At 36.9% G+C, this 13361-nt stretch overlaps 1 protein-coding gene across 1 annotated transcript; it reads left to right on the top strand.

Annotated features, from left to right (window-relative positions):
- The first annotated feature begins 1454 nt into the window (after positions 1-1454).
- LOC146163308 (low-density lipoprotein receptor-related protein 2-like) lies at positions 1455-13323 on the top strand. Its single transcript, XM_083380438.1, has 13 exons — positions 1455-1775; positions 2890-2955; positions 4963-5140; positions 5957-6187; positions 6422-6559; positions 7417-7573; positions 8259-8412; positions 9516-9644; positions 9897-10004; positions 11162-11299; positions 11793-11967; positions 13063-13202; positions 13286-13323. Exons 1-13 carry the CDS (start codon positions 1703-1705, stop codon positions 13321-13323), a joined length of 1725 nt encoding a protein of 574 aa, XP_083236564.1. The 5' UTR covers positions 1455-1702.
- Positions 13324-13361: the final 38 nt, after the last annotated feature.

Below are 13361 nucleotides of genomic sequence, written 5' to 3'. Positions count from 1 at the left end.
GTCGTGATTTGCTTAGAACTTTAGATGAAAACTATAATGTGCCTTTTCATTGCACATTATAGAAACATTGTGCTGGTTTCAAGAGATGTGCTATTTTGTATCACATCTTTCAAATTTGACTGCATTTTTCAGTTAAAATAGTGTTTAACGTTTTACTATTTATCTGGTACGCAGCATCAAGATTGAATTGTATTTTTGGCCCGTTGTTACATTATGTTAAATGTGTAGTTGTCTCTCATTTACACCGCCAAAATCAGCGAAGAACTCCTGAAAACGTATTTTACAGAGTTTTAACTAGTTTTCTAATAACGAGATTTACTCCCACGCTGATTGCACCAGAAGAACACGACATGTAGATGTGTATTTCTACTCTATCTCACATTTGTGTTTTTACGATATTTGGGAAAATTCAAACTATGAAGAACTTATTAAGGCCAACCGCACTGAAGTGTCTGGTGTCTGTATTGCATATATGTCACATATAACCACACAAAACATGTGTCTCTGAGATTCATATGATTCACAACAAATATTCGAACAAAATACTGCATTTGTGTCATCCGATCCTAACTGGTATGACATATGACGTCATCCTCTTGATCGCAATATTGCCCCATCATAGGGTCCACATAATCCAACCTTCTTGGTAAACAAAATGTGACTAATCAGTTTCCCAGATCACAGAGAAATAAATTTCGCCCAGTAAAATAAAGTTGGAGGCAAATTTAACCGATTACAATCAGTTGTAAGTGTTCTTTACTGGCTAACATCTTTAGAAGTTACTTATTTTTAATGTTGACTACCTTTGACAATTTTAACAAAGAACATAGGTCTGATTTTTACAATAGCCATGAGCTGGAAACTTCAATATTACAGGGCATTCAATATCCTCGCTACCTAATTATTAGCTTTGGAGCACAGCACAATGGTTCAAGGTTGTAGTAATACGTAGTAAGAATATCAAAGCCCAGACAGCAGTAGTAGGATTTGGTAAACGTTTTGGATAACTCTTTATTCATTTTCAACATCGTACTTTGTATAAGTAGTTTAATTTAGGACTCAAAGTCAACTAATAAGATGGAATTTTCTTGAGGTTAGATAATTTTCAGATGTGCTTGACTATTTGCATCCAAAGCGTAAAAGTCTAATTTAATCACCGAAAATGCGCTCTCCAAATTAAGCCCATATATGCGCGACCTTATCAGCGATTTGCATTGAAATCGGCGGCTGATGCAAGAAAAGCGGCCATTTGCGTACAACACAGGTTTAAAGCGTGTAGTGAGGTTGCTCCAATTGCGATCAAAACATGAATCAGGCGATCGCGATAAGATCAAACGGGCGCCTTTTTTTCGTTGCTTGTATAACTGTTGGGATTTGGGCCTTAAAATGCCAACAGACGAGCATTGGCAGCCAGTTTTTGTCGTTATGATTTGAGGCTGCCGATGCAGTGTTCGCTAGTCGGTTGTGTACAAGAGATTATTGTGTTAAAATTTATTTACTAGTTAACGGAGTTCTAGTGCTTTTTGTTATCAAAATCTGAAAAAAGAGTACATGTTTATTTAATTTAGACGACGATTGAACTAAACTTACCTGATTTTAAAACTTTGGAGCAAATATCGTAGTGTAATAGAGTGATAAATTATTATCAGACACTTTAATATCAGTTGTAATTTGTACTTCCATACATTAAGGCGGCATAAAAATGGAGGCGTTTGTGAAATTCCTTCTGCTTGTTTTTATCAGCGGACATTTAATGGAAAAGGTTTTATCAGCAGGTAACTACTTTAGTCGTAATGCTTTGGTACAGTATACTATACACGGATCTGTAATGTAGCTTGATAATGAATGTCAAAATTGTCAAGTAAATCTACATCATACAGTGTGTTACGCACTTGTATCATCATCATCGGTTAATGTCTTGTATTTTGATCTATAATTCTCATTACCAGTAATGGTTTAATGGTTTTCATATATCTTAACGTTTGCAAAGTCTACCTGCCTGACCCAGGTCGTGTAAAAACGTGTGGCGTGTGTGCTTTTAGGTCTTTGATTGTTTCTGCAAATCTATTTCATGGTTTCTGCATATCAAGCGATTTTACGAAAAATGGTTATTGTAACAAGTATAAACTGGAAATTTGCTAGGCTAATTTTGGAAGTTGTATTTCAATTTGCTGCTGTCGTTTCGAGTACGAAGCGTGTATATCGCGATGCCTTTGATAGCCCCAAGCGTTCATATTTACGCAAAGTCTAAATATACGAACTAAGTGCGTGGTTCTCACGTTGTGCACACATATCAAGGTGACAAAGCATGCTTGACACCAAAAAGGCGACAGACTGCTTAACAGGTATATTTTCACTTGGCCTAATATACATACCACATTCACAACGAATCAAATTTAAATAACAGATGATTAAGGATTTCAATAAAACTACCAAAGCCATAATGTTCGATAAAATCGACATTTCGCAATTTACAGACGCTTCAGCAATAACTCATGCGATCATTAGTGTAAAAATCAAGTGAAGAAAAAAGCGTTAAAACGAATATTATGGCTTGGAGTTTTTATTAAAATTACTGAAATTGTGTTCCAAAAATCATTAGGCGATTTAGGGAATTCTTGTTTTCTTAAATTAAGTGTTCTAATGCATTCTTCTAAAAATTAAAAAGTCACTTCATTGATCCGTAATCTTTTTTCAACGTTTTTAATAACAAATCTAGTTTGCGTTTCAACAAGAATATTTTTTTTAAGTTTTCGAATATATTTTTTTATAAATCCAAAATGCTTAGTTTGGAAGCTTTCAAGCAACATTGCACATTTATATTTCCTTCGACTTTGCACATAGTAGTCTGGATATTTTATTTTTCATTTTGTTTTGGTTTGTTGTCAGCTGTCTACGCTGGGGCAAGTTCGGGCGACGGAGATCCATCAGCCTATCTGGCGAAAAGATTGACAGGTAAGAATTTAACGAGGTGGAAATTCCCTGACGCATTCCTAATGTAAAATTAAAAGTCAATTTTTCGTTGAAACATGGTTTCTTTCTCAATACCGTACTCAACATAGGTTATTTTCTGCTTTATTTCTGTCATAATTATGCTTAAAATCTTAACAGCACAGCTGACTTGAGGGTCTATTTCAGGGGTTCCTAAACCTTACCCTTAAAAACCCTTAAAAAAAATATTATTGCCTTGCCTGAGCCAGGGCGGACAAGTATTTTTAAAGATGACGTCATGAACTGACGTCACAATACAAAAAAACTTCAGAAATCTTGTGTTTCAGGTCCAAAAAATGTGAAACTGAAATAGAGTCTAAATACATTTCAGTGCAAAAACATTTGTTTCAATTAAACTATTTTCTTAGAAATTAATTTATTTTCAAATAGACACTAATATTTTAATAGGACCTTCAAGGACCCCATAAACAACTTCACGAATTCCTAAGGGGTCCACGGACCCCAGTTTAAGAACCCCTGGTCTATTTAGACCCCTCAATGTGCCGGCCATGTTAAGAATGCAGTTTAATTTTGAATTCGACAGGTGCCTATTTCTGCCTATCGTTAACATGGGTGACAACTAAAACTTCTTAGTAATGGAAAACATCTATTTTGGTTGTGACGTAATTTGATGCCTAAGCGTGATAACCTCGATTTTTTCGGATCTCAATTTAGGTGAATATTTATCAACGTTTTGATTGGGTGGTAAAGAAGATCTCTTTTATTGCACTAAATCTGACCACATCTGTGGTTATGTTTGGAATTATTTTTGTAACTCTGTGGTAAACAATTTTGTTCGGGCAAACCGGTTCACATGGGTTAGGGCGAATTCGGGAATTTTTTTGGCGTGACATTTTTCGTGCGTCACAAAATTACACCGATAAAAATAACAACACAAAACGAAAAACTATTCTGGTTTATCTGCGGTCGAAGTTTCGCACTAAGTTAGCTGCGCCCACTTATACACGATTTTGCAATTATGATCACGTCTATATACATTCCGGTCTTTTACGCCGAGGGCTTAATGTGATGCAACGGCTGCTTAAAATTGATTGCACGAACTTCAAAAAGAATGCACTTAACTATAAGCTACTATATGCGGCCACTAAATAATGGCGTATAGACAAATTTAATTTCCAAGTTTAAGTATAGGTAAAATATTGGGTTTATCTCCGTTGATACAAGACAAACAGATGCCTTACCGATATTGAGCTATGAATTTTTAGGTATACGCTAAACTGTCTGTTTTGGGTACCTTGTTTTGGGTAATCGAGTTGGGTTAACCTGAATCCGGTCCCCTACCCTTACGCATTGAAAATTGTTTATGCTAAACTAATCGTTTGATTGGGAACGACTGAGCTAAAAGCAGGGATGGAAGCAGAATAATTTTCTCACCAAAACGATAATTTTTTTTTACCGAAACGCGTTAAAACTTTTAAAAATTACGTCACAAAGTTACGTCATAACAGGAAGTCTGAATCAAGTAACATCAAAAAACCTAGAGGATCGTTCGATGTAGTGTAGAGTCAAATATGCAACCGAAACGTTAGTTCAAATACATTGATGGCGAAGGCGGAAAGGCCTGGTAACAAAATTATATTTTACCGGATGGTTGTTCCGCCAGAAATATATCGCCGGAATGCCATTCCGGGCTGTACCGATTTGCTTTCCCCATTTGCTAAAACAGTGGTCGGGAACTTTTTTTAGCTAAGGGAGCCATAAAAGTCAAATATTCTTTGTATTTCCATGAGAGCCATATAATACTTTTTTACATAAAGTTAGGAGAGCGGTCGTGGCCGCTGGGAGTTTTATTAAAATTATACTTACAATGACAGGTTAGATTTCTCTGCAAGCAATATTTTTTCATCAAAAGAGACATGTAGCGTTAGACAAAGAGCCATATACGGCTCGCGAGTCACAGGTTCTACAATGTTAATATCTTTCAGCTAATTGGTCGATAACATTGAGCAGAAAATCCACCTCAGCTGCTGATGTCAACTGGTAGCGAAGGAACACAACTTTGCTCAGTGCCACTGAACATCTCCACTCTTGAACCCGAAGTTGACAAAGTAAAGTTTCTTACTTCTGGCGAGTTCGCGGTTATGGAACCGAAACATGGAACCAACAAAGTGTATTTTGCAAGCTCCGGGTAAGTAAGCTTGAGCGTTTAAGCTGAGAGAGTGTTGTAAAAACTTAAGCTAATGACTTGACTTTAGTGGACTAAAGTCGCTCTTTTTCAAGTGACTTGACATGACTTAATTTCTTTCGGTAAAATCACTTGACCTGACTTAAGTTTTATGGACAAATGGTTTTAAATTATTTAGTTAAATGACTTTTTTGTACGTGAAACGATTTGCCTGCTACATGTTACCTTGAAATGGGACTTAACTAATTATTTTTGCAAAAGATTTGACTTGGACTAAACTATACTACAAATTTCTTGACTGAGACCTAAGCAATCACTTGTTTTCCACACTGGTCTGAGAAGCCTACCTGACCTTTGAAGCGCACAACTTTAGACCATTATATGCAATAGGCTTGTTATGGGATTTGTGACATTTGTGAATTCAGCAATTGACCATGCTGTTCTATTTAATTATTCAACTGCGGTTGTCATCACTGTTACGTCATAGTGTATACTTGGCGTTTTGTGATGAATTAAGTAAGGCACAGCTATTTCAAAATTAGAAGCTGACACCTGTGTTAAATATAAAAAGTGGTGAAACAGTTTAATCAGCTTGTCAAACTATAGTATTCTTTACAGTTTATTTATACTTTACACGTCTGCTGTGTACTATGAACAGTATAGGTGCCACACATAAGCTGCCTTAATGGTTGTCTTTCCAATCATAAAAGCAAGTTCAATCATAATATCCAGTTTGAAAACGTCTGGTATGAGCACTGTGGTGCGCAATTATTACGATGACCCCTTGCCTTAATTACGACTAACAAGGAATATTGTTAGGTCGTACAAAATCGGAATCTACGACACAGGGACAAACACGACCGAATATCACGTGCCCGGCGCCGGTGCTAGCTTCACGGGGATCGCATACGATTGGATCAACAGAAACCTGTATGCCATCGACCCTACCATGCAGGCCATTCTGGTTATGGGCGATCGTCTCCGTTACTCCAAGACCATTTACTCCAGCACGGCTGCGCTTAGCGTTATCGCTGTACAGCCGCTGAAAAGGTGGGATATGTAGATCAACCAACAAGTGCCGGTATTAGTACACACCAGTACATACTCAAATGATCTCAGTTAGAACCCGATATGAATTTAGTTTTCCTGTCGTTATTGATAAAAGTTTGATGGCCCTTGTTTAACTAGTAAAATGTATGATTTTTACGTTTGACAAATATAGCGCTGAATTTTACGATTGTCAGTATATCCCATGCCTGGTCAAAAACAAAGAAGTATTTTTAGGTACTTGTTCTTCTCGTCACTCTCGAACCAATCGCAATTAATCCGAAGCAACTTGGCAGGCGAAGAGAGAACGGCGATACTGCAGATTCAAAAACATCACCGCATTTTGGCCATTACTGTGGATTACGGGAATGACAGGTAGATCCTCGTTTAACATCCTTGAAATGTTGTAGTTACGTCGAAAGCATCAAACGAGCTGGGGTAGTTTCACCAAAAAACCCCGTTTGTACCCCGGTTTTGTTTTTACTTATCAGTGTAACCGTGTTATATGCATTTATTTCAGTCCACCTGCTCAACAAATGATGTAGATTACGCGAGATTGTTGTTTAAATTGTTGTTTGTTTTAATTTCGAGTACTATAGGTTGGATATGGTTTGAATTCAATTACTATTTGTGGTTCGTTTTTTTTTTTAATATAGAAACCTTTAAAACGTTATTGTACCCCAAATGTGACGTTTTGACAGAGATTAATTTAAGTGTATGAGAAGCTATCTTTTAGCGCTTGATAGCAAATCAGGTAGTATCGGCCAACTTTTCGAATACATTTAATTTTAAACCAATAGATCCGTGTTGGTTTGTGCTTCCTGCACAAAACGTCAGGTAATAATTTGTTATCACTTAAAAGCGAATGACAAAACTAGGTGAACTTATCATCAGAGAAAAGTTCTCCAAAACACCTGCTACTTAGTTCTCCAAAAACACCTGCTACTTGATTGAAACTGCCGCGCATGGAACTAAAGCGCAATATGCTTAAACTTTGATCAAAGTATTTTTTAAAACTTATTCTTTAGACTTTACTATCTTTGGACAAAGGCAGACATCATAAGTGTCTATAGAATAATTTTAAGTCTAAAGGAGGAAGAATATTTGCTGTCATTTGACGTCATTCAGGGGCGATGAGATATCTTCATATTTCACACATTCAGTTTGTCAATGATTTTCATAAATTCTGATATATCCCTGCAGCAAAACTGACTATTTTTTTACACCATCAGATTGTATGTTGTCCACGAGTTCACCGATGATTACGAAGAAGAATTTCCGTTGCATTCCGTTGCCATCACGGGAGTTTCAACTGACGGATCCCAGAAGAGAATGATGGACCGCTCTTACGCCTTTAGCAACCAGTTGCGGGGCATCGTGTCATACAAAGTAAGGAGAAACGCTGCTTTTGGAAACTTAAAAATACTTTTAATCATCGGGGTTGTAATAACTTAATTCAATCATTGTCAATGACGATGACTTGACATGAGTGCACTTGAGTCACTGTTTTTAAATGACTTGACTTGAGACTTTTTAGCAAATACCATGATTTGACTTAAATCTTTTGGACAAATAGCTCGGGTTAAAATACAGTTTTTCATTAAGCATATATAACGCATTTTATTTATAAAATTGGGTTATTTATCTTAATTTTTGCAGATAAAACAGTTTGCTTGCTGAGTGTTTGCGTTTATGATATATTTTACTTAGAGTGTTGCTCATAAGACGAGTATATCAGTTAACGGTTTATTTTATGACAAGGACTTGACTTTAAGGTAACTTGCTATAATTATGACTTGAGTGGGACTTGAATTGGGCAACCTATGACTTGAACGTGACTTGTCTCTTATTCGAAACGACTTGACTTGGACTTAAGTTATTTTAAGAATGACTTGATTGGGACCACATATTCGTCAATTTCCTGAAAACCATTGTGCACACGCGCACCAATTTACCGCCGTTCTAATATAGATTCGCAGTTTAGGATTTTAATTGGGAATGTCCTGTACTCTTTCTAATACGATTCCGATTGCGAAGCTAGTCATTCTATTACAACTCCACGATTTTTCTGCAGGAGTACATATACACCGGCGAAAATCGACACAGCTCAGCCTTTATCAAGCAGATTGGTATCGACCACATGACCAGAGCCCTGATTATCAGCGACAGTCCTGTCCGCAACCTCGTCAAGTCAGCAAAGGTTTCAGAAAATTCTGGAATTAGCAAAGGTAAGGGGTCGGCACAAGGCCCGTCTGAAAATAAGGGTGGCAGATATTTTCGAATCGGAGACGACACCCAATGGCAACTGTGAGTATCGGTGCACGTCCGATACTGGAGTGTTGTAGCTGCCTACTAAGTGAAAGCCAAGGAAATTCAGAGATTCAACGTAGGTTTTCCATTAAAAAGTTGTTGCTGTTTTTCAGACAAAAAGTAAATTACCAAAGTAAATTACCAAAAAAGTTTCACAAACGTTAGCGCTGACGTTTATGGTTGTTTCTCGACTCGTTCCCTTCTGACCCTGCATAGCTCAGTTGGTAGAGCGACGGTCCCGGCTTGACCGGAGGTCGTGAGTTCGAACCTCACTGCAGGCTAGTTGTTTTTCTAGTCTGCTCTGCTTGCATCATAGATCAACAGATTCGGTAAGTCTGCGATGGCTTTTGTTGTACTAATTATACGTAAGCCGTAGTCGTTGGTCAAAAAGCAGCTTCGAAGGGCTAGATCTCAGTTATTAACACACATATGTGTGAATGTTTCACAAACCTTAAAGCTGATTTCCGTTTTGAATCTGGCAACATTTCCTTTGCAATCAAATTTTTACCTAATTCATCACAAAAATTCACCTAACTCTTCACAGAGTTCATGTGTTTGGTAATTGATTGAACGGTCGAAGTTTTTGCCGAACATATCGGGTATCGTGTATCGGACATTTCTATCCGTTGTCTAAACGTTATCGCAAAATAATGGCGAAAATGTACATTCAAATAACTTATAAAAAGGGTAAACGTTGTTTTTCGTATTTTAATTTGAAATGCAGTATTCTTAGTGAACAGCAACTTTTAACCTTTGTTCACAGGCCTCATAAGTTAATAAAAGACAATTCAAACACTTACAAATATATTGGAAGATTTTTCCGCAGCCTATAGCTTGCTAAATTGGCATAAGGTATTTTCTACGCAATTATCATGAGAAATAAAAGAATGCAAAGCTAAAATATACGCTGATGATTACTAATTGACTGTGGAGATTGTATTGAAAAATGTTTGATGTTTGTTTATTTGAGTGGCCCATTTTTTGTTTCGTATTCAACGATTTTATGATCGTTCTTTACCAGAAGGACTTGGTTCGTGCTCTGCCCTGCCACCATGCGAGCACATTTGTCTGGCTCAAATGAACACTAGTAGGATATGTGTTTGCTCTGATGGATATCGCAAGGTTGGAGATACTGGATGTCAGAAGTTAGGTAAGTAAACGAAATTAACCTAAACGTAAAATGCAATTTGTCAAGATCCACTGTTAGCCAATGTGTTCAAGCAGTTGTCGACGAAATACAAAATCTTGGTAAAATGTCATGGCATATATATATTAGAAAAACACTATTCAAAACGCGAAACAAGGTTTTTTAAGGTTTTACTGAATAAAAAAATAAATGAAAGCTTATGTACGTTGTTTTGTGTTTTTTTTTTCAATACTGTTTTGTTGTTTCCGTTCACAGAACCATTGTCTGACAACTTTATGCTTGTTAGCGACGTTGGTCAGAACAAACTCTTCCAGTTATCAATGACGACAAATTCTAGCAAAAACTTCTACAGCTACGACAAACGTAAGTCTTGCATTTTGTGCCTTATATAACCGTTCGTGTTTTGGTGTGCATAAGTATAAATTTTTCACTGCAAGTATTCGAAATGAATACCCCGACCGTTTCACTTTTGTTTGCGATATGTTTGCTCTATGCCAAGGATGGCCAACCGTTTAGCAGAATGGGCCACACTGCCGCGATTTAAAATTTCGATGGGCCGCAAACACTATTCAATTAAAGGGGTGACGTCATACATCGTAAAACAATTTAGCTTATAAACACCCGCTCTTCGAAAGTGAACGTGCGCAAATATGCAAGTAAATCTTGACCTCATCGCGCGAAGCACGAAAATTTGAGTTTACATGCCGACCGTATCATGTCATGGTACGACACATTTGGGCTGACAAATTTCCTTAAAATGGCCCACAAAAACACACATTTTGTCTAACAATGACAGGTTCACAAGTGTTCGATGGATGTTGAAATGCGACATTAGACTCGAAAATAGTCTCTAAAAAAATATAATATTAGGCCTACATCAAAATTCTGTCCGTTTAAACGGACAGAATCCATCGAACACTTGTGAACCTGTTTTAATGATAGTCAAACAATTGTTTTAAATAAAAGGCTAATGAAAGTTAGAATAACCGGTGGCCCCCGGGCCGCGGGTTTGACATCCCTGTTCTATGCGGACCTTGCAGCTATAAAATAGGAAATATTTTTGATACACAATACTAAATTGCCGTTTGAATCCCGATTATTTTCTTATTCTGAGGGATAAATTTTAAGGGAATCACGAAGCAAGCGACCATTTAGTGTTGAACGGACATATTATATTATCGAAATAGGAAATGGGATATGCAAATATCTGAAGTAAAAACAAAGTTCAAGCTGAACCTATATGCTGCATAAAGCAGGCCTGCGTGGTTAATTCTGTCGGCTCACGAATACAGTTTAAAACTGAACCATACCTTCAAGAAGCTTAATAAAGATTTGGTTAATTTTGTAAACGATTTTTGTGCACTTCGTAAACGAGTTTGACTTGAAATAATTTTGACTAATTTGACATAACGTATGAATTTTAACTATATTTACCAAGTTGAAGAATGATCGCCCTACACAATGGGAATAATACCTTGTGTTTCTGTGCCATTTTTTATTGTTTTAAACTGCGTTTTCAGCGTTTGCGACAGAATGGTCTTTGGTGGTCGCCGATGCCTTAGATGCAAGGATTTTCTGGGCGGACAAGATTAAGAAGCAAATTAACGCCATGAAGTCAAACGGAGAGTCGGCCAGCACCTTGGCCAGCAACATCACTGGTAAATGTTTATCATATAGTGTTAGTATTGGCCAGTACCTTGGCAGTATATCGTTAGTTTATTGATCTTTGTGTCCAAATATGACATCATAGAGCAGTGTTTCGCAACATTTTTTGGCTTGCGGTACAGCTCAAAAATAATAAATAGATTTTCGGCACCCGACTTGCGTTTTCGTTGAGTATTTTAGTGAATAGTCGCTATAAATGAAAATGGAACAACACAATCAACTTTCAACATGTAGGAAAATGTCATTTAAAATAACGGTTTCTAATCGTAAACAAATGGTTGTATCAAGAATCCTACCAATTGAGCAAATATCAGATTCTAAAAATTCGCAGCACCCATTGGCACCCTTGGGCATTCGGAATGGCACCCCAGGGCGCCGCGGCACCCGGGTTGAGAACCACTGTCATAGGGCTTTACCATTTTGTGTGACGTAACTTCCGTTTCACCACGGCGCCAAACCGTTTCGATAATTTGTTTTCGCCCGCAGTGCGCGACATGGTCTACGATCCTCTTGACGGAAACCTATACGTCATCGATGATGTCACGCAGAACATCCTCATGATCGGCGGGACTAGCGGTCATGTGGCCACAGTCCTCCCCTTGGAAAAGAAGCTTCAGGAGATTAACACGCGCAAGAAGCTGGCGGTGGATGTTGAAGGAAGGTTATTGAGCGTTGTATTTATTTTTTTTTTCAAGAAAGTTTTGTGTGTATTTAACTTTTTTTATTGTATAAATGTTTCTCACTATTTGTTTTATTTTTGGTGTTTGGAGGTGCTGTAAACAAGTCATTGAAATGACTTATTTCCAGTCATTTGTAAAAACTAAAGTCCAAGTAAGTCAAGTTATTTAAAAAAACATTGCAACTCCGAATCAAAGTCATCAAATGCCCAAGTCAAGATCCAACCAAGTCATTATTAGAGCAAGTCGACTCCAAGTCAAATCATAAATATCAAACTAAAACGATAACCTTTTAAAGTTAAACTCGTACGCTTGTCAGAAATAAGTCAACTATCAAATACCCCCAAAAAATTCATGTAGCAACATAATTGTTCCAAGTGCAAAACGTTCGATAACGTTTAATTGTCTAAAATCTTGCGTTGAACGAAACAGATTAACCTATGTCAATATTTTGACAGTTATTTTTAGTGCTGTGATTTAACTTATACATGATTAGAATAAATATGCTCTAAACTTTTTGTGTACTATAATAGTTACCTCGACAAAAAATGAGACTAAAAGTAAAAAACTTTAAATAAATTGCTTAATTTTAAACAATAATGCTAAATGAAACACCTATTTTTAACCCAAGTCATTTGACTCAATAGCTTAAGTCCCAGTCAAGTATTTTGTCTAAAAGACTTAAGAAAATTAAGTCAGTTCAATTTTACCAAAACGACTTAAGTCAAGGCAAAACATCTAAAAACAGTGACTTACGTCATTTTAACACTGGTGTTCGATATGCGAAAAGTTGCTTTAAATAATATTAATTTACTAGGTTAAAGGTCTGACATTTGTTTCTGATGTCTATGACTTGAATTGGAATTGTATTCGATATGGGGCAGATTACTTTGGCTGAGACTTTAGTTTGTTATTTGTACCTTGACTTGAACTTAGGTCATTTTAAATGACTTGTTTACCACACTAAACTGTGCATTAACAAAATATCTGCGTGTCTGTACATCATTTGCACTGATACGTTTTGTATATTATTTTGCGTGACGACACTTTAGGCTACTATTCTATTCGTTTTTACTCAGGTACATCTACTGGAGCTTGATAAATACAGTGGCTGAACCTGAGAGGGGAGAAATCAGGAGGGCCAAGTTGGATGGTTCTGAAGAAGAACTGTTCGTTGAGAATATTGTCCAACCGAACGGACTTGCCGTCGATCAGATCCGTAAATTTAAAATAGTGATGTTTTTGTCTGTTTTCAATAGTTTATGAAACAATGAGTTCTAAAAATCACCCTTCCTTCGACAGACCAACCCAATCTGTCAAAGGTTTTCGGTGTACCATGATACGTAATTTGCTTTAGCGTTGAAAGCATAGTGTCAAG

Source organism: Ascidiella aspersa, chromosome 2 (genome assembly GCF_963924565.1).
Source record: "Ascidiella aspersa chromosome 2, kaAscAspe10.2, whole genome shotgun sequence".
NCBI lineage: Eukaryota > Metazoa > Chordata > Ascidiacea > Phlebobranchia > Ascidiidae > Ascidiella > Ascidiella aspersa.
The sequence above is the reverse complement of the archived record's forward strand: the minus strand, read 5'-3'. Positions and strand labels throughout refer to the sequence as shown.